A 23,595-nucleotide genomic window follows, 5' to 3' on the forward strand; every position below is an offset into this window, starting at 1 on the left:
ACTATATATTGAATCGATCTTGTGAACCCCACATACGAATATACGTCGTTGAAGAGGGATTACGGATCCATCCATAAGGCTGAGCTGGTCTCAGCCTCGGCTTAATGGGACCCTATCCGGTCAAGACGGCAATCCAAGGGATCAACCGATGGCTTGATACAACTTTCAACCTATTTCTGTCCATAAATCTTTTTCTTTTCACAATTGTGACATCACAGCCATTGTGGTTGATCAGTCACGCTCCTTCACGTCAAGTGATCATGGGGCTATACCCAATCAGTCACCCTTGTCCATGGCCTGGAGCGTAAGGCAGTGGATCACTGGTCAAATCATCTGGTCCATAACCTCAGGATTAACATGTCACATTATGATTCTCATACCTGCCTTCATGTGTAACCTTGTCGTGCACCAGCCTTGCTATCCCTTCAAATTCGCCTACAGTTCGCACGAATCATTCTATTGGTTGAAACCATCGGTCATCTCGTATTCAGTATACATGGGTTGCGATCTGACTCTTCACAAGAACCATTACCATAGACCTATCTCATGATATGCCTATCTGAATTACTCACAAGAACTGGACATGAACAAGAATCATGGACTGCGTCAGATGAACAGTACCGGCAAATCAATTGTAGTGGCCAAATTGCCCTACTATCATTGGAACCTCCCGTCGCCGTTTCCAAACCAATATGTAGCCACTGATGTCACTCCTCAAAAAAGAAATATGTTTCGGGGACGGTGAGCTCTGCATTAATAAAAGGAGGAAAGGAAAGCGCGATACAGATGCTTGCCCGGCTTTTCTTTGTACTTTCGCTCGCGTCCCCATTCTTTTGTCTCAATACTACCAAGATCCCTTGCACCAGACATACTTGGCGAACGCCCTTTGCGAACTGATCTTATTAAAGAATGAGCACCTGCGGTTCTTTTCTCACGGGGCTTTCTGGTCTTTTTATTACTTGACGGGCACGTTTAATCGTTAATTATTCACGTGGTAAGTATTATGCTGCGTGTTCTCGCTCTCTAACCTGGACTTCGCTTCTTTGTTCTCTGACTCTGACGCAGCATAATTTCACTTAACAGAGCCGGAATGACACAAACAATCTTGCGGGTTGGAATTCTCACAGATGGGGGCCAAGCCATCCAAAACCTCTATCTCCCTGTTCTCCGAACACTTCACGACTCGTATCGCGTCGCTGCTATCTACGACTCCTCCACTCTGTCTCCGAAAGACAGCACGGCCGATGATTTGCCTAAGGTTGCTTCTAGCCCGGAAAGGGTTCTGAATGACCCTTCCGTCGACCTTGTCCTGAACTTCATGCCGAATGAATACCACGAAACATACACTGTTGCAGCCTTGGAAGCTGGCAAGCATGTTATGGTGGAAACTCCCGTCAGCCTGAGTATTCCGAGCGCTTTGCGCATAATTGAGACTGAGAAGCGGGCTCCGAACCAAGCGAAAGTTTTCGTGGCCTCTGCACGTCGGTATGCGCCTTGTTTCGAGGTCTTTAAGAAAGAAGCCGCCAGCCTGGATCGGATATACTATGCTCGATGTCGTAATATCGCAGGGCCACACGTGGCGCACACAGCTACTGCGCCGAAGAACAAACACCTGAGGATAAAGGGGAGTATACGAGACGGGCTGTCTCTCGACGACCAGCATGGCGAGCGGCTGCGCCATTGCCTTCTCCAGGAGGTTTTCCTTGGCGAGGATTTGACTGAGGAGCGTCTCTCCCTAAGCCGATTTCTGGCATCCTTAGGGTGTCATGACTTGGGCCTGATGCGCGATACACTGGGGCATCCCGATGCCGTTTCCAACATTACAGTGAATGAACCATTCTACTCGGCCGTGTTCTATTACAATGGCAGCGTTAGTCGGGGTCACCATCCGTTTACTTTGATATACGAAACAGGAACCGATTCCGTTCCTCGATGTGACGCACACCTAGCTCTCTATGGTAATACCAAGACCGTGAGCATGCATTATGATTTACCTTACGCCCAAGGCAAGCCATCACGGGTGGTTGTGGAAACAGCGGATGGCAAGGGGAATCTGAAAAGAACGGAGAGTGTTAGTAGCTGGGAGGATGCGTTTAACGCCGAGCTTAAGGCGTTGCATGCGTACTTGGTTGAGGGAAAGCCTGCCCGGACAACAGCAAAAGACTCCCTCCAGGATCTCAAATTGTTTCAAACGATTTTTGAGCAGTATGATCGACAGTGCGGGACCATTAGAACCCCCCTTGGCTAAATTGGCGACGTACCTGTGCCTGGTCGAGCAAGTCTGCTATTGGATTTGCGGGGTGGCTATTTTATTCTTGTTATTGTGCATGTCTTCCTACTTGTGGTTGACATGAATATTAGCGTGAAGGGCGGGAGTTATCGAGGTATACAAGCACATTGATTGGATATATTTGTGTTTGCTAAATTGATAAGTGAGATCCACTCTAGTTTTAAACGAGACTCGTTGCGACTTTGATATAATTTGCAAGACAGGGTCTGTTTGTTATACACAACTGTTCACATATAAATTTACCGCTTTCCCTTTTTCTTTTTCTTGTTAGCACCTCCGCCTTGAGACTTCTGCTGCTGAGCCACGGGCGCAGGCGACTCCTCTGCCTTTTCGTTGACAATACCTCCCTGCGTCCGTTCGGCGGCCCGTTGCTTGCCTTTCCGGCCCTTGGGTCGGTAATTAGAGCGGTCACGGAGGGGCAACCAGCGTTCGGGATCCGGCGTCTTGCTTGCATCATAATCCTTGGGAAGACGTGACTTTCGCACTCGCTTAGTTGCACGACCTTGTTTATCGCCAGATGTTCTCTTCCTTGCACCGGCGATGGCTGCCGCAGCTGCCGCGGCTGCGGAGGAAGGAGGGGATATGCCAGCCGATTCAAGTGCGTTCACGTCAACATCCGAGATCAGATCGTCGATTGGAGGGAGAGTGTCAACCTGGGACTCGATCTTGGCATAGTCCAGTGTTGCCTGAGAAGCAACGTAACCGGCGATGGCAAAAGAATCGTTCCTGTCCTTCTGGTAAAGAGACTTGAACAAGTCACCGGCGGTCGTAAGATCTGCGCGGTCCGACGAGTGTAGCAAAGACTGTGCGGCCGCGCGCAGAAGTGAAGGTGGCGCCTCGACATGTTCCTGCCAATAGGCTGCAGCTTTAGCGAGTTCCGACCTGATCTGGACCCTCCGGCCTTCGAGCTTATAGAGCGAGACGAGAATGCCTAATAATCCTGGGTTGAAGCGGACCTCCTTATCCTGTTCGGAGATGGAGTCTTCGAGTAGCTGGAGGGATTTCTCTAGGGTGGTGATTGCGGAAGTAGTGTTGCCTTCGGTCACGTAGAGCTGCACGGCTGTGAGCGCTAGTCCGATGTCCTTCGGCCGCCTTTCAAGTGCGGGTAATATCGCCTTCAGGGCCGGCGTGCCAGCTTGACCACGTGCATGAGCAGCAGCATTGTAGACCGACAGGAGGTTTACATTTGGTTTAGCGGATGGGTATGGTGCTTGGGAGAGCGCCTTCGACGTGGACCGGATGATACCGTCATACTTCTGGACGAGAAGGTCTGCCGCGTGGACATTGCCGGTCACTATATTATCCTGGTAGTCAAAAAGCTTATCGTTGTCGATCGAGACGGGGGTTGCATGTAAGGATTTGTAGAGAGCGTAGGGGTTGGTCGTTGTGTCGCGGACAAGTGTGATATTGTTCAGGGCGACTCTCTTAGTGGAGAGTTCAGAGATACTGTGAAGCAGTGAGCTTCAATGGCAGTAGTTGACTTGGGGCAGGAAGCATACTCATTGACGGAAATTTCCTCCAGCACCGACTCTGCCTCCTCCGATTTGCCCTGTCGGATCAAGACATATAATTGCTGCACAGCAATCGGGAGCAGCTCAGCGGCTTTATCCTCGGGTGTAAGGTCCTCCGATGTCCGGCATAGCTCTGCGCAATGATGATCAGCGATCGCCTCTTATGGTGACTCGGCCCGTACAAACCTTTCGCCCGCTTGAGCAACATTTCTCCCTGACCAAATTCGCCCTTGGCGATACTCAGACAGGCAGCATTGTAGACAGTCTCGAACGCCTCCAGATCATCTCTTGTGGGCCTGTTATGACGGACATAGTCGGGGTATCCTTTCCACTGTAACTGGGCATCCACAGCCCACGCATTTATCCGCAAGTCGTTTACTTCGTTCGCAAGGGCATCCTCGTCTTTAGTCAATTCTTCGTAGAGATCAGCTGCGCGGCGGAATTTCTCGGCACGGTAGGTCTACGAGACCAGGTGGTTAGCAGTGACCTGCGGGGACATGCGGTCGGAGGACTAGTAGCAACTACATACGGCTTGAGCCTCCAAATGACGAGCACCTCTGTCATTCGCGACCTGTGAAACTACTTCAATGGCCTCATCCAGGTTTGCGGTCTTGTACAGAGTGTAAGCGTATTCCAAAGCGGCCCTCTTCTTCAGAGCATCACCTCCCTCTTCGAAGACACGTAGAGCGTCCTCGTAGCGGTCGAGCTTTAGCAATGCCACCACCTTCACATGCTGCGCCTGAATATCCGATTTCGATTTGGCCAAAGCTGCGTTGGATGAGCGAAGGACTTCCTCGTGATCGTCGATCGACGTCCGCTGTAACAGCGAGCTTAGCGACTGGGTAGCCATAGTGAGAGTTGTTTATTAGGTCGGTCGGCAAGCTGGTCTGTTTGGCCCAGTGAGGGCACGAATTCGGTCGGAGGTTATAGTCTTAGTTGACGAGACAGTCCCATATACTTAATTGGACATCGACTGGGGAGCGGGTTGACTGTGCTTGATCTCCAGATACTCCGATGTGGACTATCTGTGCGGAAGTGAGGTATTACTCCATTGGGGAATTCTGCACCTGGAGAGCCTTTGGCTCGCCGTAGTCCAGCTTGGCCATTGCCTCCTAAATTGACGGCCATATTATTCAGGTATACATAACCCATCCATTTGATTCCCTATCTGGCTGAAAGAGTTACTTACCTACCTAAGTATGGATTATTCTGAACTATATTACTCTCTGTAGTGCACCGTATCATTATCCCTTCCTCCGATCTTTGCTTCTACGAGTCCATTTGATCGACCACAGACCATCTGTTTCCTCAAGTGACCAAGCCATGGCTCGATAGTGTATACTATGTATAGGTTCTTTCCCCCTTTAGTGTGAAAGTCAATCGTAATGTGTCACACCCTGCAAGGTTTCAGTGGCTTTTCATGGCACCTTGCTGTTATCAAATTTGAGGCACGGCTAGAACATACCAGACCCTAAGGCAAGGTCTAGGTCTAGATAATTGCCCCCGGAATTGGGGAAGATATTCAAGTCTACTATGGAGTATTTCGTGGTATGTCTATGAACCCTGTGCAACGCAAGTTGCCTCAAGTGGCTATAGCGATTGAAGCTGAGTTGATATGTTCCAAGTTCGCAGTCCCCCAAGTCTCTCCTGTACAACCTTTTACATATGCAGCATCACGTTATCAGATTCTCAATTTGGTATGCGATGCATGCCAAGATTGTCTAAAAATTTCCCAAATCAGGTGATGTTGAGGACTTTCTGATAGGGAGTTTGCCTTCCAAGACTCAGATTGAGGATGGATTAAAGCATAACAGATAATGATGATCTATTTTTACATCTATGCATAGACATCCATGTTCCATGGCGTGAGATATATGCAACCTATTGACAGGGAAGGAGAGGTTAAAAAAAAAAGGGTAAAAAAAAAAAAGTCAAAGACCCATCAGTATAGTATGAATGAACCAAAAACGGATGAAAAGGAAATGATGCCAAGCGATTGGCCTGCAGCCGTCGTCATCATCCCGTGGGCCCCGCCGCATACCCTCAAGTCCAGGGGATCCTCTCCCAAAGGAATGTTTCCCACGCGTCTCCGTTTGCGTCCCTTTGCACGACCTGGGTAATTCTTCTTGGGAATGAGTGGTGTGTCAATGCTAGTTGCAAATGCAACCCCCCTAGCAGATATTGTCTCGTCTCGGTATCCGATCAATGTTGCATGATTGGGGAACAGCATTGTCAATTGCGCAATGGGAACCAATATCACAAGCGCCATAAGTATGGAGGCTTCAACGCCACTGACCAAGAGTCCCAAGCCAACGAAATTCTCCTATTTGGGATCCACGGCCGATCAGCCCCTGTTAGAAAACTGTTGCTGGATCACGGCTCCATGAGGCAAGTGCTGCCCTGACGAGGAGACGTAATCTCATTCGATGGCGATAAAGCTCGATCTCCATTTTTCTCTCCAGAGGACCCAGAGTGGCCAGTCCCATGGTCGATCGTCTGGGCCTTCTCCGCCTGGAAATGATTGCTTTCGTTGCCAGTCCTTCTTTCCATGCGTTCCCCTCCAAAGCCGAAAACTCAGGGCGAGGGATTCGTTGGCTGTTAAATCCATGGCCACAGGGTCTCCGTTGATCGGCTGGATTTTTACCTTCTTTGCCTCCTTTCTACACGCAAATCTGCTTAATTATCGGTCGGTTAGTGTTTAGATACTGACTTTATGACCACCGTTGCTCCCGTTGCCGTCATCCCGACCCCGTACTGTCCTCCATAACCTGCTTGGAGCATTTCCTCTCGTTTCCTGTTTTTATTCTGCATCTTGTACACTATCTCTCTCTTTTCCTTCCCCTCATCCTCCACTCGTTACCACTCGTCTCCTTCATCCCACCTTTGGTGCCGTGCTGGATGATCGAGATGCTTATGCTTTTCTAGTGCGGTACCTAATCTATTTTAATCTTTTTACCCCGTTCAGCTATTCACATCGAGAATTTATAATGTTGGCGAAAGTTGGAGAGAAGCCCCCCGCGATGGGTGCCTCGCGCGTGTGGAAGAAGAAGATACTACGTTTTACTGTCGTTCTCTGCTTGGTGAGCGCTTTTGCGTTTTTCCTCTGGCCTGAGATTGAACCCCAGGAGCTTACTGCCGATACCGTCTCGAATATCACAATCACATCAAGTGTGCAATGCGAACCGGACTTCGACGCTCTTCGCCGTCTCGATGTCCATAAATTGTCGGAATATACGCGCCGGGAGGTGATCGCTGTTCCTTCTTCCAACGATGCCCTGCCCGTAAGGCAAAATCTCCAGACGCCTTTGTTCGAGCGGAAATCGTCGGATGACGTCGATCGCCTCTCGACCCAGCAATTGCAGGACGATTGCATGATCCCAGAGCCTGTGACTGTCCAGGTTCTCCAGCCTCCAAGAAATGTGGATGCATCACACATTGACTTCGGTGTTGCGACAACCCTGGGACGCTTGAATGAGTCGTTAGATGCGTTCTCTCACTGGGCTGGCTACACTAAAGCTCGCATTTTCGCTCTCATTGAGCCTGATAAGGATAAGCGGACACATGAGGTCCAGGCTAAGGCAGACTCTCTCGGGATCAATCTGTATATTACGGAAAACGACGAAGAGTACCAACGCCGGTACTTCACATTGGTTTCGCACTTGGGGAAGCATATGCGGCCGCAGACGCGATGGTCCTGCATCATTGATGATGACACCTTTTTCTTGTCCATGTCTGAACTAGTGAAGGCCCTCGCAGAATATGATGATACCCAACCTACATATGTCGGCGGTCTTTCGGAGTCTATCCCGCAGATCGGTGTGTTCGGTTTGATGGGATTTGGAGGCGCAGGCGTCTTCCTATCTCGGCCCCTCGTGGAGGAAATCAGCAAGCCCGAAGTCTTTGAAGCCTGTCTGAATACGGATCACACCGGCGACCGGAGGATATCTTTGTGCATTTACCAGCACACTTACACGCACCTGACCATCAACCACCGTCTGCACCAACTTGACGTTCAAGGCGATGTTTCAGGATTTTTCGAGTCGGGACGGCAACCACCTCTTTCTGTTCACCATTGGAAGTCGTGGTTCCATATGGACATGGCAAAACTCAGTGTCGTCAGCGAGCTCTGTGGCGATAGCTGCCTTCTGCGGCAATGGAAGTTCGCGGACGGGTGGATTTTGACGAATGGCTTCTCGGTCATGAAGTATAGCAAGGAGCTCGATCCGAACGACAAGACCATGGAACTTACATGGGAGGGCCAAAACGGCGCAGTACACGAATCGTTCCTGCACGAGTTCGGTCCTTTGCGCGAAAAGGACTGGGATAAGTTCAGCTACGTGCTGGAAGACTCCGTTGTCGATGGCAACAAGGTACGGCAATGGTATGTCCATCGCGATGCTGAGAAGGGTGATCAAATTTTAGAATTGATTTGGCGAGCTCAATAGAGGACTGTATGAGTTCTCATTTTGGCGTCTGGTGGTGTTTCTTTCCTACTACATTCAATCGGCACCTTTTTTATGCCTCTTTTTACTTTTCATCGTTGGCTCGGGTATGCCTAACAGCTCTCTGGCCACCACCTTCACCCACATACCCCCTTTCTGTCTATAGATAAAAGAACGCCCTTCGGCGGAAGCGTATATACGGTTTAATCGTCACGGCGGATAGATTATGAGTTTCGTTATTTATTTCTGATGATATCAATTTGTGCAATATGAGTGATGCATGGTTCGGACCTCTCTTGTTTGCTGTTACCACGTTCATAGTCCAACCATTGCCGGAGTATATATCGGAAATGCGAGGATCTAGATTTTGGAACCAATCCTTCGGTTTACTATCTAGAATGAAGACCAGTTTTCTATTGTCATATCGGGGTGCCAAGCATATCTTTCTTTAAGGTATGTACAATAATGATCATTAACTGATTCTATATAATCTCATACTCAGAATAACCCGAGAACCGACACCCTGTGCTCCGAGTCCTAAGAAGTGATTGATCCCCACACCATTGCACCGTCTCCAGCGGACTATATACAAAACAATCCATATTATATACCAGTAGGAACCCCAATCCCAATGCACATCGTCAAGCGTATATACACCCCCGCCCCCCCAGAACCACCCAACACAACACACCACAAAGGAAAAAGAAAAGAGCCCCCTCAAAACGAAATCTCCTCCCCAGCCACCACAATCCCCTCCCCACCCTCATTCTCCCTCTCTTGCAAATCATCCGCGATCCCCAATAAATCAAACCCAGATTCACCCGTCCGCCACATAATAGCCGGCGGCCCACCAAACGAAGGCAGAAAGTCACTGATGGAAAGCGAACAGTCGAAACTGATGATGCCTCGACTTTGCTCGACGAGCGCTGGGAAGAGGTATGATTGGGAACCGCGGATTCGGGATAGGGTTGTGAGAATGCCCCAGAGGAGTTCTCGGGGGTCGATGGTCGATTCGGCGAGGTGGTGGGCGGCTTTTGTGCTTAGGGAGCGGGAGACGTCGGCTACGGAGGTGCCGAGGTCGTAGAGTTTTTGTTCCTGCGGTTTTTGTTAGATTGCGGGTATAGATGATGGGGAGTGACTGATGAGGGAGGGTGTGATGAGGTAAGGTCGCTTTCTTACCATTCCGATACCATGAGCGTCAACAGCACCTTGGGATGCCGCGGCGATGACGCCCATGACGGCCTTGCCGACTAGCACGGGCAGGTGGAAGGGGAGAACGGCGTCATCGCGAGAGCCGGGCTGTGTGACGTGGGTCATGGAGAGTTTCCACATCATGGTTTGTAGCCATTGCTGAGTGATGAGGATGTCTACTTTCTGGATCTCGGAGACGCCCTCGAGGGAGATTTGCTTGGCGAGACTGGATTGGATAGAAGAAGTAGGCGGGGGGTCGCCGTCTGCGCTGCTGCCGCCGGCGGAGACCCAGTCGTAGAGATTTGGGCTGAGCTTTTCGAAGACGTTGATGAGGTTGATGAAGCCGTAGGCTAGGATTGGGTCGTCTGAGCACAGGACCTGTGGTTTGTGGATGGAGTTGCGGAGCATGACTGGTTTTGCTTGTTGTAATGCGTAGCCTCTGGTTTTTCGTGTTATTTTTGGTACGTGGTGGTGATTGGGAAAGTAGAGTTTTTTCTTTTCTTACCTTTCTGTGACGAATAAGAGCCAGAATACTCTCCTTTTCTCTTCTGCTTCCTCGACGCTTAGTTTCGAGTATGTGGATTCCCGTTGTAGGCCTAGTGTGAAGACCATGGACGTGGTCTGACATAGGTAGAACCAGGCCTGATCCTGTCTGTCTAGGTTTCCGTAGGCGGCGAAGAGAAAGAAGGAGGTTAGGAGGTTTTCCATGTTAATTTCGTCGACCACGTTGTATTCCTTTCTTGCGCGCACGGCTTCAGCCAGGAGTTCTTCTCCCGACAACATAGGATGTCCGTCGAGGCTGGCTCGCGCGGAAGCCGCCTCGGGACCCGGTGCTGCACCGTCCAGCTTCAGTTGGATGTGCGTGGCCGCGCATAGAGCGGCAATGAAAGCGTAGCGTTGGGGAGACAAGCGCTCCGGCTGGTGGCAGTCCTGCTGCAGCTGGTCCTGTCTCACGACGGGCATGATCGGGAACAGGTACTTGAGGAAGACATTGACATGGGCTAGAAGGTTTGGCGTCGACAGACGGCGTGGCGCGGGGAGTGCGCCGATAGTGGACGAGTCGAATAGCGAGTTTGTCGAGTCGGGAGAGGAGACGAGATCTGGGGGTGGTAGTCGAGTGAACGACTCCGAGAAGTCTGGATGTAGATACTGGGCGTCCGCTACGGTGGACGGCGGAGACGTCGGGGACGCCAAATGGCAAGCCCCTGGGTTTGGGGGCAGCCATTCCTTGGTGAGAGGACGTGGTCGTGAGGCGAGTGGATGGATGGGAGCGAGAGGGTAGAGCGTGCGGAACTTGGGGCCCTTGCGACGGAGCACGTCGCTGTAGGAACAGGAGAGAAGAAGACGCTGGCACTTGTCGCATGGAAGCTCTCTAGAACACTTGATTTTGCGTCGACGGCAATTGTCGCAGGCCTGTTTAGGCGGCTTTTCTGGGGTTGACTCCATTTCCTTTTCGGATGTTGAGGGAATGTCGGTTGGAGAATGAGACATGCTCGGATAGGATACTATCTCGCCGATGTGGAGCCTTTAGAAATCATGGCATCCCGCGAGAGCAACTAGAAGAATGGCCGACGTAAAAGCGAGGGATAGCGAAGCGGGCTGTGTCGCCATCACGGTTGAGAACGTCAGGATTGAAGAAAAAGAAAAGAAATCTGGGGAACAATAAAAAAAGAAAAAAAAGAAAAAAGAAAAAAAAGAGGCTGCAGGTGCAAAAAAGCCCGCGTTACTTTGGCAAGAAGATTGGAATTAATCTACCTGGAGTCTACTCCATCTTTGTCTTGGTTTAGTCTGTGCCCTAAAGGTCCCCTAGCGTCACTCCTAACAAATGGGAGGACCCATCGGTAACAACTCGTTCCAAACTCACATCGGGATTCGTTGTAGAGTCGTGTTTATAGTTAACTCCATTATACCCCATCGAGGCTAACGGCCGCTTAAGAATGGTGGAATCAGGTTGTGAGGGAGCGTGGAAGATGCAGGGAATCTATAGCCACCCTGGGTTATACTGTACGGAGTGCATAAATCAGCCTTAGCAACCCCGAGGGGACCGGCCGTGCCACACAGCATATTAGAGCAGACTCTAGTCAGGGATCAATTCAAGAAGTAGAACAGTCTCACGTAATGGTTATTCCAGGTTTGAAAGGCAGCTCATCGTGAACCTAGCCTGCTACTTCTGAAAGAAACAGCGTACCACAGGCTTGCATCCAGCATGTGGGGATGTAAGGGAGGCACCACTCTCGGGAAGCCGAGGTCAAAACAGAGAATGAATGGCATTGAAGAGGATCGTAACACCTCCGAACCTCCCATGAGCCGAAGGTCTATGACGATATTCCACTCTTAGCCTGGGCTGAGCCGCTGGTCCCCACGGGGACTTCATTCCTGGACCAAAGGCAAATTCCCCTTATTTGGAGCTTGTTGTCCATCCCAACCACCCAATACTGGAAGCCATCGGATGCTCCCGTCATGGCACCACTAGAGATGGCGTGGAAAACCCTCACCGGCACACCGGAGGGGTTTAGGCACCTTGGAATATGAGGTGGGGAACGATGTATTTGCCAGTATTGACTCTGGTGAATGGATCTCTCGAGAAATACTACCTTTTCAGGGCTCAAGCGTCGTGTCGGGCATTTATCGGGGGATGGACCAATCAGCGTAGGGATATCAGATGATCGCCAGCATTGGTCAGGAACGTTTCCAATTTCCGGACACGGAAGTACTGTAACTGCTCCCAAGAATCAACACACTCTTTTCCGGTCTCGTCCTTTGCTCGGCAGAGATTCATCTCCCATCGTCGGCTTAACCGGTACTCTTTCGTCACGTTCCAAAAGGCTTGATCATGCTGTCCCCACTCCGTGCGGGTGAAGCCACCTCATTGCTGCGTAGGACCTATACCCTTCAACTAGCGTGACTTCTTCCCCTCTCATGGTCGAGAGATTGCAGGCAATGCCCCTCGGACGTTTGACGGGGAATGTTTTGCCTTCACGGCAGGTAGCACAAATCGATGGGAACGGGACGGGCCATCAATTGTGAGGGATTTCCCGTGGACACCTGGTTCGTCAAGACATATACATCTAGCTACAATTCCGGTTCGGAGACGGCAGAGGGGTCCGTTTCTTAAAAGAACAACTACAACACGGTCCGGAATCAACTTGGCGGACCACGACATGGCCGGTCTAAAAAGCTTCCTTGCCAGTTCTTGGCTGCTACCAGTGGCTTGCGGGGCGAGTCAATCTATCGTTCCTAGCACTTCGGCAACAGCGGCATACTCGCAGTTCACCATTCCCGCCTCTGCCGATGTGGGCGCGAATTTGGTCGCCAACATTGATGACCCCCAAGCGGTCAACGCGCAATCTGTCTGTCCGGGCTACAAGGCCTCCGATGTGAAACATTCCTCCCAGGGTTTCACCGCTAGCCTGGAGTTGGCTGGAGACCCTTGTAATGTTTACGGAACGGACGTCGATTCGTTGACCCTGACCGTGGAATACCAGGCAAAGGATCGTTTGAACATCCAGATTGTTCCGACGTATTTTGACGCCTCCAATGCATCTTGGTACATTCTTTCGGAAGAGCTAGTGCCCAGACCAAAGGCTTCCCAAAATGCATCGGTTCCTCAGAGTGATTTTGTTGTCTCTTGGTCCAACGAACCTTCTTTCAACTTTAAGGTGATCCGAAAAGCTACTGGTGACGTGCTATTCAACACAAAGGGCTCTACCTTAGTCTACGAGAATCAGTTCATAGAATTTGTCACGTTGTTGCCTGAAGAATATAACCTATATGGCTTGGGAGAGCGGATGAACCAGCTGCGGCTACTGGAGAACGCTAATTTGACGCTATATGCCGCAGATATCGCAGATCCCATTGACGAGTACGTATCTGGCATTTGGTGCGGCCCATTAGGTTTTAGGCTAATCCATGGACCTCTAGTAACATCTATGGACATCATGCATTTTACTTGGATACAAGGTACTACAAGGTGGGTGGTCAGAATAAGAGCCATACCATAGTCAAGAGCAGCGAAGCGGAACCATCTCAAGAATACGTCTCATATTCTCACGGAGTGTTCCTCAGAAATGCCCATGGACAGGAGATCCTCCTGCGGGATCAAAAGTTGATCTGGCGCACTCTGGGAGGAAGCGTTGATCTGACATTCTACTCTGGCCCAACGCAAGCCGAGGTCACCAAGCAATATCAGCTCAGCACCGTGGGACTGCCTGCCATGCAGCAATATAACACGCTCGGATTTCACCAGTGCCGCTGGGGCTATAACAACTGGTCCGAATTTGAAGACGTACTTGCCAATTTCGAGAGATTCGAGATTCCTTTGGAGTACCTCTGGTAAGAAACATGTTCGTCGCTCATTCGGCTTCCTTCTAACGCCTATATGCAGGGCCGATATCGATTACATGCATGGATATCGCAATTTTGACAATGACCAACATCGCTTTTCGTATGAAGAAGGTGAAAAGTTCCTCAACAAGCTTCACGCCGGTGGACGTCGCTGGGTCCCAATCGTTGACGGAGCTCTTTATATTCCCAATCCGGAGAACGCTTCTGATGCGTAAGTGGCCGTCTTCCACATACTCTTGCCCGTGAACGAAGACTCACCGTGATTATAGTTACGAAACTTATGACAGAGGCGCCAAGGACGATGTTTTCATCAAGAATCCCGACGGCAGTCTATACATTGGCGCTGTCTGGCCTGGCTATACTGTCTACCCCGACTGGCATCATCCTAAGGCCTCCGATTTCTGGGCTAATGAGCTGGTCACCTGGTGGAACAAGCTGCATTATGATGGGGTCTGGTACGACATGGCTGAAGTTTCTTCCTTCTGCGTAGGGAGCTGCGGAACTGGCAATCTGTCAATGAACCCGGCTCATCCACCGTTCGCTCTCCCCGGCGAACCAGGGAACGTCGTCTATGATTATCCAGAGGGCTTTAACATCACCAATGCTACGGAAGCAGCCTCAGCATCCGCTGGGGCGGCAAGCCAATCCGCAGCGGCATCATCCACAACTACATCAGCCCCCTACCTGCGTACAACACCTACCCCCGGAGTTCGTAATGTTGACCACCCTCCTTATGTTATCAACCATGTCCAACCTGGCCACGACCTGAGCGTTCACGCCATCTCACCAAATTCTACTCACTCGGATGGGGTCCAGGAGTATGATGTACACAGTCTTTACGGCCACCAAGGCATAAATGCAACCTATCACGGATTGCTCAAGGTGTGGGAGAACAAACGCCCCTTTATCATCGCACGCTCTACATTTTCCGGCTCTGGGAAATGGGCCGGCCACTGGGGTGGTGATAACTTCTCCAAATGGGGATCGATGTTCTTTTCGATCTCGCAGGCCCTCCAGTTCTCGCTCTTTGGCATCCCTATGTTTGGTGTTGACACCTGTGGTTTCAATGGAAACACGGATGAGGAGCTATGCAACCGATGGATGCAGCTCTCGGCCTTTTTCCCTTTCTACCGCAACCATAATGTTCTCTCTGCAATCCCACAAGAGCCCTATCGGTGGGCGTCCGTGATCGATGCCACGAAGGCGGCAATGAACATTCGATACGCTATTTTGCCGTACTTTTACACCCTGTTCCATTTGGCCCACACCACTGGATCTACGGTCATGCGCGCACTTGCGTGGGAGTTCCCGAATGACCCCTCCCTAGCTGCTGTCGGCACCCAATTTCTTGTCGGTCCCTCGGTCATGGTGATTCCTGTTCTTGAGCCACAGGTAGATACTGTCCAGGGTGTCTTCCCAGGTGTTGGACATGGGGAAGTCTGGTACGACTGGTACTCTCAAACAGCTGTTGATGCAAAGCCCGGTGTCAACACAACAATCTCAGCGCCACTGGGCCACATTCCGGTTTTCGTTCGTGGTGGTAGCATTCTGCCCATGCAGGAGGTTGCGCTGACCACTCGCGACGCTCGCAAGACCCCCTGGTCTTTGCTCGCGTCGCTGAGCAGTAATGGAACTGCCTCTGGCCAGCTCTACCTCGATGATGGAGAAAGTGTCTACCCCGAGGATACGCTTTCTGTGGACTTCCTGGCGTCTCGCTCCACTCTCCGAGCCTCTGCGCGGGGTACTTGGAAGGAGGCGAATCCACTAGCGAATGTGACGGTACTTGGTGTGACTGAGAAGCCATCCTCAGTGACACTCAATGGCGAGACGCTCTCCTCCGACTCTGTGAAGTATAACGCCACCTCACACGTTCTCCACGTTGGTGGCTTGCAGAAGCACACAGCGGATGGAGCATGGGCGAAGGACTGGGTACTGAAATGGTGAAGGAAGCGTAACAGGATAGCCTAGACCCACATACTATCTGTATACAACTCCGCAATATGAAGTGATGAATGCAAACTAGCAGCGAATCGGATATCAGTAGCATAACGTAATCGGTAAGCGAGTTGCCCGCGCAAGCGAGTTGCCCACCACACGCGTTTTCAACGCGCCTCAATTTCTTAGATGATTAAAACATCAGCCATACCACCAAAAATACCTAAATCAAAAAAATCACGCGTTGAGCAGGAAGGCAGAATCCTATTAGCTATATCAGCTATAAAAAAACAAGAAATCAGCAGTTTTAGAAAGGCAGCTGAAATTTTTAATATACCTATCGCTACACTACGTTATCGTCTAAATGGAGGTTCCTTTCGAAATGATACTCGTGCCAATAGTTATAAAATAACTTCTAGTGAAGAGAAATCGCTTAAAAAATAGATTCTATCACTAGATAAACGTGGAGCACCTCCTCGGCCTGTACACGTACGAGAAATAGCCAATATCCTGCTTTTAAAGCGTAATACTACCTCCCCCCCTACTACTGTAGAGGAGAAATGGGTATACAACTTTACCAAGCGTACACCTAAGCTTAAATTCTGCTTTGCACGTCGCTACAACTATCAGCATGCCAAGGTAGAGGATCCTAAGGTTCTAGGTACTTAGTTTAAGCAGGTAAATAAGGTTATTCAGAAGTACGGTATAGCTTCAAGCGATATATACAATTTTAATAAAACGGGGTTTATAATGGGCCTAATAGCTACAGCCAAAGTTGTTACTAGATCTAATATGCCAGGGAAACTATTTTTATTACAGCTAGAGAACCGGGAATGGGTTACTGCCATAGAATATATTAGTTCTAATAGATGGGCTCTACCTTTCTATATCATTTTTAAAAGTAAGATGCATATGAAGGCCTGGTACGAGAATAATAAGATTCTTTCTAATTAAAGGATCGAGGTTAGTCCTAACAGCTAAACAAGCAATAAGATTGGTCTACGTTGGCTACAGAATTATTTTATACCTCATACTACCGGCCGATCTATAGGAAAATATCGTTTACTTGTTCTAGATAGCCACAATAGTCATCTAACGCCTCGATTTAATCAGATCTGTGCAGAGAATAATATTATACCGATCTATATACCTGCGTACGCTTCTCATAAGCTTTAATCGCTTAATATTGCCATTTTCTCGCCATTAAAAGGCTCGTACGGAGGCCTAATTGAATCTAAGATGCGCTGCGGGTTTAATTATATCGATAAACTTAATTTCTTAGAGGCATATTCTTAGGCCCACGCAGCGGTCTTTACCGATAGCAATATCTATAGTACTTTTAAAGCTACTGGCCTAGTTCCTCTAAGCCCTGAGCGCGTTCTTTCTCAGCTGACAGTTCAGCTTAAGACCCCTACGCCTCCGGGTAGTAGACCGAGCAGCCGAGCCAGCTCAGCGCCTAAAACGCCTTATACAATTAAGCAGTTAAAGAAGTTAGAATCTACGCTTAAAAAGCTACTTAAAAATCGATCTCGCAGTCCCGATTCGCCTATCAAAACCAGTTTAAATCAACTGATTAAAGGTGCCGAACGAGCTATAAATGATATAACAATATTAAAGCATTAATTAGAGCAATATCAGGCCGCGCACGAAAGGCAACTTAAAAAGCGAAAGCGCTCTACTAAACAGATTACTTTTGAAAAAGGCACATCAGTATTTAAAGCCCGAATCCTTATTAAGCGCCGAAATCAGGCAGATAAAGCCATACAGGCAGATAGACCTCTACCTATTAAATCGGCTTCTAGGCGCGCTCCATCTAAATGTTCTGGCTGTGGTGTACAGGGGCATAAAATTACGCACTACCCGAATCGATAGAACTACTCATTTTTATATAGAAGTCAGAATTCATGGTGTTTTGATCATTTTAAATTTTTATATGGCGGGTGGTGGGCAACTCGCTTGCGCGGGCAACTCGCTTACCGATTACGTTAGGGCTGATATTTACGTAAAAATCGTCAAGGGATGCAAGACCAAAGTAGTAAAACCCCGGAGTCAACAGCATCCAAGCCCAAGTCCTTCACGGAGAAACCCCAGCGTCCACATCACGAGCGAAGGACCACCTCTAGGCATCGGACGCACCATCCAAATAGAAGCAGCAAAGCGAAACAGCCCAAGAAAAAGGTCGGCCCGTCGGCCTTTTCTGCAACGCTGATCACGGGCAGCGATCCAACCAACACCCTCCAGAGTGACTAGGGGCGGAAATTTAAAGGGATTAATTTCCACTCAACCACAAATCACAGTCGTCCCCGGTATTGTCCTGCAGAATGCAATTTAAACTCTTCTGCGAATCGCTTGGATTCCCCGCCCCTGGCCGTAGAGCTTAAAGTATGTCCCTTGTCGATGCGATGTATCACAACATATAAATACTAGCAAGGGATGCCATGCTTGGAGGATAGCAACCGACAACATCACATCAAGCTCTCCCTTCTCTGAACAATAAACCCCACAGAAGGCATTTATGATGGTCGCGTGGTGGTCTCTATTTCTGTACGGCCTTCAGGTCGCGGCACCTGCTTTGGCTGCAACGCCTGCGGACTGGCGATCGCAATCCATTTATTTCCTTCTCACGGATCGATTTGCAAGGACGGATGGGTCGACGACTGCGACTTGTAATACTGCGGATCGGGTGTGTTGTTACCTACTAGCTTTCAGAAAGAGGAATGTAAACTGACTTGATATAGAAATACTGTGGTGGAACATGGCAGGGCATCATCGACAAGGTAAATTGCCCCTTTATCAAAAAAAAAGAAGGAAAAGCAGAAGAAAAATAAAATAAAAAGAACTCTAGTCCTAACCATCACATAGTTGGACTATATCCAGGGAATGGGCTTCACAGCCATCTGGATCACCCCCGTTACAGCCCAGCTGCCCCAGACCACCGCATATGGAGATGCCTACCATGGCTACTGGCAGCAGGATATGTAAGTCGATTTCTTTAAATATCTACCTGTCATCTTTTACATCAATATGAACTAACTTGATGGTTTTAGATACTCTCTGAACGAAAACTACGGCACTGCAGATGACTTGAAGGCGCTCTCTTCGGCCCTTCATGAGAGGGGGATGTATCTTATGGTCGATGTGGTTGCTAACCATATGGTTCGTGGTCCTTTGCAACTGACTTCGCGGATATGGTTCATTTCAGTACTGACAATGAGTAATATCAGGGCTATGATGGAGCGGGTAGCTCAGTCGATTACAGTGTGTTTAAACCGTTCAGTTCCCAAGACTACTTCCACCCGTTCTGTCTCATTCAAAACTATGAAGATCAGACTCAGGTTGAGGATTGCTGGCTAGGAGATAACACTGTCTCCTTGCCTGATCTCGATACCACCAAGGATGTGGTCAAGAATGAATGGTACGACTGGGTGGGATCATTGGTATCGAACTACTCCAGTAAGATATTTCTCCCTCATTCTACAACTTGGCTGATCGATGATACTTACGAAATCAGTTGACGGCCTCCGTATCGACACAGTAAAACACGTCCAGAAGGACTTCTGGCCCGGGTACAACAAAGCCGCAGGCGTGTACTGTATCGGCGAGGTGCTCGACGGTGATCCGGCCTACACTTGTCCCTACCAGAACGTCATGGACGGCGTACTGAACTATCCCATGTATGGTTCCTCCAACCATGAGCCTTCTTGCAAGTCTCATCTCCTAACGAAACGGCTAAAACCAGTTACTATCCACTCCTCAACGCCTTCAAGTCAACCTCCGGCAGCATGGACGACCTCTACAACATGATCAACACCGTCAAATCCGACTGTCCAGACTCAACACTCCTGGGCACATTCGTCGAGAACCACGACAACCCACGGTTCGCTTCGTAAGTCTTCCCTTTTATTTTCCGTTCCCAATTTCCACACAGAACCCCACCTAACAAGAGCAAAGTTACACCAACGACATAGCCCTCGCCAAGAACGTCGCAGCATTCATCATCCTCAACGACGGAATCCCCATCATCTACGCCGGCCAAGAACAGCACTACGCCGGCGGAAACGACCCCGCGAACCGCGAAGCAACCTGGCTCTCGGGCTACCCGACCGACAGCGAGCTGTACAAGTTAATTGCCTCCGCGAACGCAATCCGGAACTATGCCATTAGCAAAGATACAGGATTCGTGACCTACAAGGTAAGCACAACCTCTAAGCATACCCTAATGGCCTATCTTCAGAGTATCTGACACAAGAGACTAATCACTGGCAATACAGAACTGGCCCATCTACAAAGACGACACAACGATCGCCATGCGCAAGGGCACAGATGGGTCGCAGATCGTGACTATCTTGTCCAACAAGGGTGCTTCGGGTGATTCGTATACCCTCTCCTTGAGTGGTGCGGGTTACACAGCCGGCCAGCAATTGACGGAGGTCATTGGCTGCACGACCGTGACGGTTGGTTCGGATGGAAATGTGCCTGTTCCTATGGCAGGTGGGCTACCTAGGGTATTGTATCCGACTGAGAAGTTGGCAGGTAGCAAGATCTGTAGTAGCTCGTGAAGGGTGGAGAGTATATGATGGTACTGCTATTCAATCTGGCATTGGACAGTGAGTTTGAGTTTGATGTAACTTGTCTATTCTATGATGTATGGTCTTTTTGTTCTATAGTTGGAAATCGGAATGATCTCAAATCTTGAATAAATATAAAAAGGATAATACTCACATCCATCACAACCTTACAAGGTTAATTCCGAGCTATATTCCACCGACACAAATAGGCAGTATCTTCTCTCGCCAGAGAATCGCGATATTATTGGCATGCAAATAACGATAACTGTCTCCAGAAGGTAAATATATGCAGTCTTGAAACCTAAACAAGGCTTCTCAATCCATTGATTCTCAGTGATATCCTCTTACGAGAATAGGGAAGGTATATACCGTTGCTGGGGTTGCGTTTAGGCTAAATTCGTATGATAGTTGAATCTGTTTGGATGGGTATGCTGTGGTTTTATTTGGCATATCATTAGGGTTTGACCTGGTGGTTGCTCGCGACTATAGAATGAAGTGGAATGGGGGAAAGAAAGCAGGAAAAACAGCTTGGAGAGGAGCTATATCATAAAATATTATACGATTGTGGGCATAATGTCAAATGTATTAGGTCTAGGTTTAAGTTTATGTTAGTATATCATGGAGATATAGTAAAAGGGAACTCTTTCCACTGATGTATGTTCTCTTCTCACAAAGCCAGAAGGGTATAGTGATATCCCGAGCCTGATAGCGTATTAGGATTCAGTTTTGGTGAGATACCATAAGTTTTTCATACACAAACCGATGTCTAGAGAGAGGGGAAGAGGGGTAGGAGGGGAAGGGCGAGTGTTGCCGCCTTGCCTAACACAAGACAGGTATACGTACTACTGACCAGCTACATGTATCAATACAGTAATGGTCCTCAAGAATTGAAGAAAAGGGGGTAATTTGAATTAATGTACGGGGAGACATATCGTATATCCTATATTCAATCACGCGCCAGACCATGTAAACCCACCCGGCCCAAACCGTCCTCAACACCATTTTCGTTATAACATTATTACGGTATCGAAAGGTTGCTAGTATGGCGCCGATCCCACAGGGATGGCTTCAGTCACAGCCATGCCACTTATGACACTTTCCGGAAATGAGTGTGGCATGACCTCAGGGATCAGCTGTTCCAGAGCGCTATATCCCCCAATCATGCTATCTACTAGTGGTGGCACGAATTGTACCTGTTCCATGCTCATCTTCCGGGCATCTCCGAACGAGCATTGAGAACCGTCGACTGCGCTGCAAGGGTCGTTGCATTCGGCACAGCGACGCTTGAACTCGGCTATCATGCACGAAAACCGGTATGCGATGTGGTCTTCGTTTGGCGACAGATGCAGCAGAAACATCTGGATCTGGTCAATGAGGGGGTCGAGGAAGTTGAAGTCGCAAAGATTTAGAGCGGCATAACCGACGATGAAGTACGCCTGATCGACCACTCTTAGAGCGGTGACAAATCGGAGTTGCAGGAATTTCGAGATGATCAAGCGCGATCCTTGGAGAATTTCCGACGTGAGTCTCTCAGACTCCGCTTGGAACCTCATTGCTGTCCGATGCAGGAGGATTTGACAGAACCAGAGACTAAGCTCAAATGTTGAATTTTCATCACCAGCTGTTGAATAGTTAGCATTTATACGAGATGGTCCTCGTTGCTTAACCTTACCAAGAAGATGGGCCCATTCAACTTTCCATCGTTCAATCTCTTCGTATTCAACCTCCGCGAATCGCATACGTTGCTCGTTGGCTTGGAGTCGCAATGTGATCAAGTACAACTGGATCTCTGCTACGACCTTGCCATCCTCAACTGTTGCAGCGGGGTGCTCAAGAAGTCGTGGGCAATAATCGAGATATCTCTGTGGTAAATGGAATGGACGTGCGTTGCCAACAGCGAAACTATTTCTGCATTAGCAAGTTGGAGTTAAGCCGGAAATGTTGTACCTACTGTAACTGTGTTAAACAGAAAGCGTTCCAGAGCCGCAATTGAGCGGCGATATCGTTATCAATGAGAAGCTCTGAAGGCACATGATTGAGGAAGTCAAAGGAGACGAGGGCATGATTGATTGCAGTCCCGCTCAGTAACCAGCCATCTATGGGGAACTCCTTCTGACCCGCCGCTGGCCATAAACAAAGAAGGGCGAGTGCCTGGAGCGATTCGTATTTCAAAGGCGGTTTCTCCCACAGCAGATTGACTGCCTTATGTCGAACTTGGAGGTTCATGGTATGGACAATCGGTGGTGGTATGCCTGGCACATATCGGGAGGCCAGAAGACAGGCAGTACTATATAACAACGAATCGGTGTTCCTCATCTCGTTGTGGAAGTCCGACTGATTATTTATGGACACTAAAGGGCCGAAATTATCCACAAATCTAGCTCAAGCATTAGCGGCTATAGAGGCAGATGGACATGACGAGTGACCATACAGCTGTACCAACTTGAGAGACAACTTAGAATCTAAGATACCCTTCTCAAAACTGTTACCCAAGAAAGGAGATTCAACAGGGATGCGGTTTGTCTCCCCAAAAAACTCAGATTGGAGGTCCTGAATTAGCCGAACGGGTTTAGGTAGGAAAGGACCGAATGAGTTTCCTTCAATGGAGGCCGTTTCTTCCGTATGAACACTCCGAGCTAGCGGAGGGACGGAGATATTAGAGACGCTTGGTGATTGATTCAAGATCTGCCGAAGCATGCCGGTCATCTCTCTCATACTCCTCTCTAGGGAAGTGAGACGCTCCTCGATGGAGGGGATAGCTGTCGTTGCGTCTGACCACATTGGAGTACTGTCCTGAAAGCGCTCACTCGTCTCGGGGAGCTGACAGTCGATCCTATAGAAACATTAGTACTCAAGAAAGGCTTATTTGGTCTTGGCAGGACATGGGATCCCCCATTTTGACGTAAGAGATTTGACAAAGTGGATAACGGTGGCACCCGACCTTAAAGATAGACACCGCCGGCATGCATGCCCTCGTGGATCAAGATCGCACCGAGTTTTAAGCTTGCGGCAGGTATTACAAGCGGTCATTGAACGTCTAATGCGGCCCTTTGGGCGCGTCGCGTCGTCGCCGACATTGGGGATGATTCTCCTGTGGTCGTCGGACACATGCACGCTCTTATGCTCCCACGAAGGGGCCTCATATTTGATAGGTTCAACAGTAGTTCTAGTCATGACATCAGACAACGGGGGTAGTGTGCCGCGTTGATGAAAAGAATAATCGGCGAGTAGAACAAGCTGAGAGCAAGAAGAATTGTGGAAACCAAGTCAGATCCCGTGCAAATCATAGAGAATCCACACAGGTGGGGAGGGAA

The 23,595-nt window shown here is 49.2% G+C and overlaps 8 protein-coding genes across 8 annotated transcripts; 3 read left to right on the forward strand and 5 right to left on the reverse strand.

The window, feature by feature from the left end:
* Positions 1 to 1,090: 1,090 nt before the first annotated feature.
* AO090003001204 (Gfo/Idh/MocA family oxidoreductase) lies at positions 1,091 to 2,401 on the forward strand (the record flags this gene model as incomplete). The annotated part of the gene is made up of 2 exons (XM_023235218.1): positions 1,091 to 2,205; positions 2,362 to 2,401. 2 exons carry the CDS (start codon positions 1,091 to 1,093, stop codon positions 2,399 to 2,401), a joined length of 1,155 nt encoding a protein of 384 aa, XP_023090257.1.
* A 128-nt stretch (positions 2,402 to 2,529) lies between these two features.
* On the reverse strand, positions 2,530 to 4,651 carry AO090003001205 (signal recognition particle subunit SRP72; the record flags this gene model as incomplete). The annotated part of the gene is made up of 4 exons (XM_001820235.3): positions 2,530 to 3,736; positions 3,790 to 3,934; positions 3,988 to 4,261; positions 4,331 to 4,651. The coding sequence occupies 4 exons, from the start codon at positions 4,649 to 4,651 to the stop codon at positions 2,530 to 2,532; spliced, it is 1,947 nt and encodes a 648-aa protein (XP_001820287.1).
* A 1,569-nt stretch (positions 4,652 to 6,220) lies between these two features.
* On the reverse strand, positions 6,221 to 6,612 carry AO090003001206 (uncharacterized protein; the record flags this gene model as incomplete). The annotated part of the gene is made up of 2 exons (XM_023235219.1): positions 6,221 to 6,461; positions 6,512 to 6,612. 2 exons carry the CDS (start codon positions 6,610 to 6,612, stop codon positions 6,221 to 6,223), a joined length of 342 nt encoding a protein of 113 aa, XP_023090258.1.
* A 176-nt stretch (positions 6,613 to 6,788) lies between these two features.
* On the forward strand, positions 6,789 to 8,246 carry AO090003001207 (glycosyltransferase family 31 protein; the record flags this gene model as incomplete). Its single annotated transcript, XM_001820237.3, has 1 exon — positions 6,789 to 8,246. One exon carries the CDS (start codon positions 6,789 to 6,791, stop codon positions 8,244 to 8,246), a length of 1,458 nt encoding a protein of 485 aa, XP_001820289.1.
* Positions 8,247 to 8,960: 714 nt separating this feature from the next.
* AO090003001208 (putative C6 transcription factor (AmyR)) lies at positions 8,961 to 10,925 on the reverse strand (the record flags this gene model as incomplete). The annotated part of the gene is made up of 3 exons (XM_001820238.3): positions 8,961 to 9,338; positions 9,423 to 9,873; positions 9,940 to 10,925. The coding sequence occupies 3 exons, from the start codon at positions 10,923 to 10,925 to the stop codon at positions 8,961 to 8,963; spliced, it is 1,815 nt and encodes a 604-aa protein (XP_001820290.3).
* Positions 10,926 to 12,595: 1,670 nt separating this feature from the next.
* On the forward strand, positions 12,596 to 15,722 carry AO090003001209 (glycoside hydrolase family 31 protein; the record flags this gene model as incomplete). Its single annotated transcript, XM_001820239.3, has 4 exons — positions 12,596 to 13,296; positions 13,356 to 13,766; positions 13,819 to 13,989; positions 14,048 to 15,722. 4 exons carry the CDS (start codon positions 12,596 to 12,598, stop codon positions 15,720 to 15,722), a joined length of 2,958 nt encoding a protein of 985 aa, XP_001820291.1.
* Positions 15,723 to 21,830: 6,108 nt separating this feature from the next.
* Positions 21,831 to 22,597, reverse strand: AO090003001211 (uncharacterized protein; the record flags this gene model as incomplete). The annotated part of the gene is made up of 3 exons (XM_023235220.1): positions 21,831 to 21,871; positions 21,954 to 22,183; positions 22,233 to 22,597. The coding sequence occupies 3 exons, from the start codon at positions 22,595 to 22,597 to the stop codon at positions 21,831 to 21,833; spliced, it is 636 nt and encodes a 211-aa protein (XP_023090259.1).
* Positions 22,598 to 22,663: 66 nt separating this feature from the next.
* AO090003001212 (uncharacterized protein) lies at positions 22,664 to 23,062 on the reverse strand (the record flags this gene model as incomplete). The annotated part of the gene is made up of 1 exon (XM_023235221.1): positions 22,664 to 23,062. The coding sequence occupies one exon, from the start codon at positions 23,060 to 23,062 to the stop codon at positions 22,664 to 22,666; it is 399 nt and encodes a 132-aa protein (XP_023090260.1).
* Between the last annotated feature and the right edge of the window lie 533 nt (positions 23,063 to 23,595).

This window comes from Aspergillus oryzae, chromosome 2, assembly GCF_000184455.2.
Source record: "Aspergillus oryzae RIB40 DNA, chromosome 2".
In the NCBI taxonomy this organism is placed as follows: Eukaryota; Fungi; Ascomycota; class Eurotiomycetes; order Eurotiales; family Aspergillaceae; genus Aspergillus; species Aspergillus oryzae.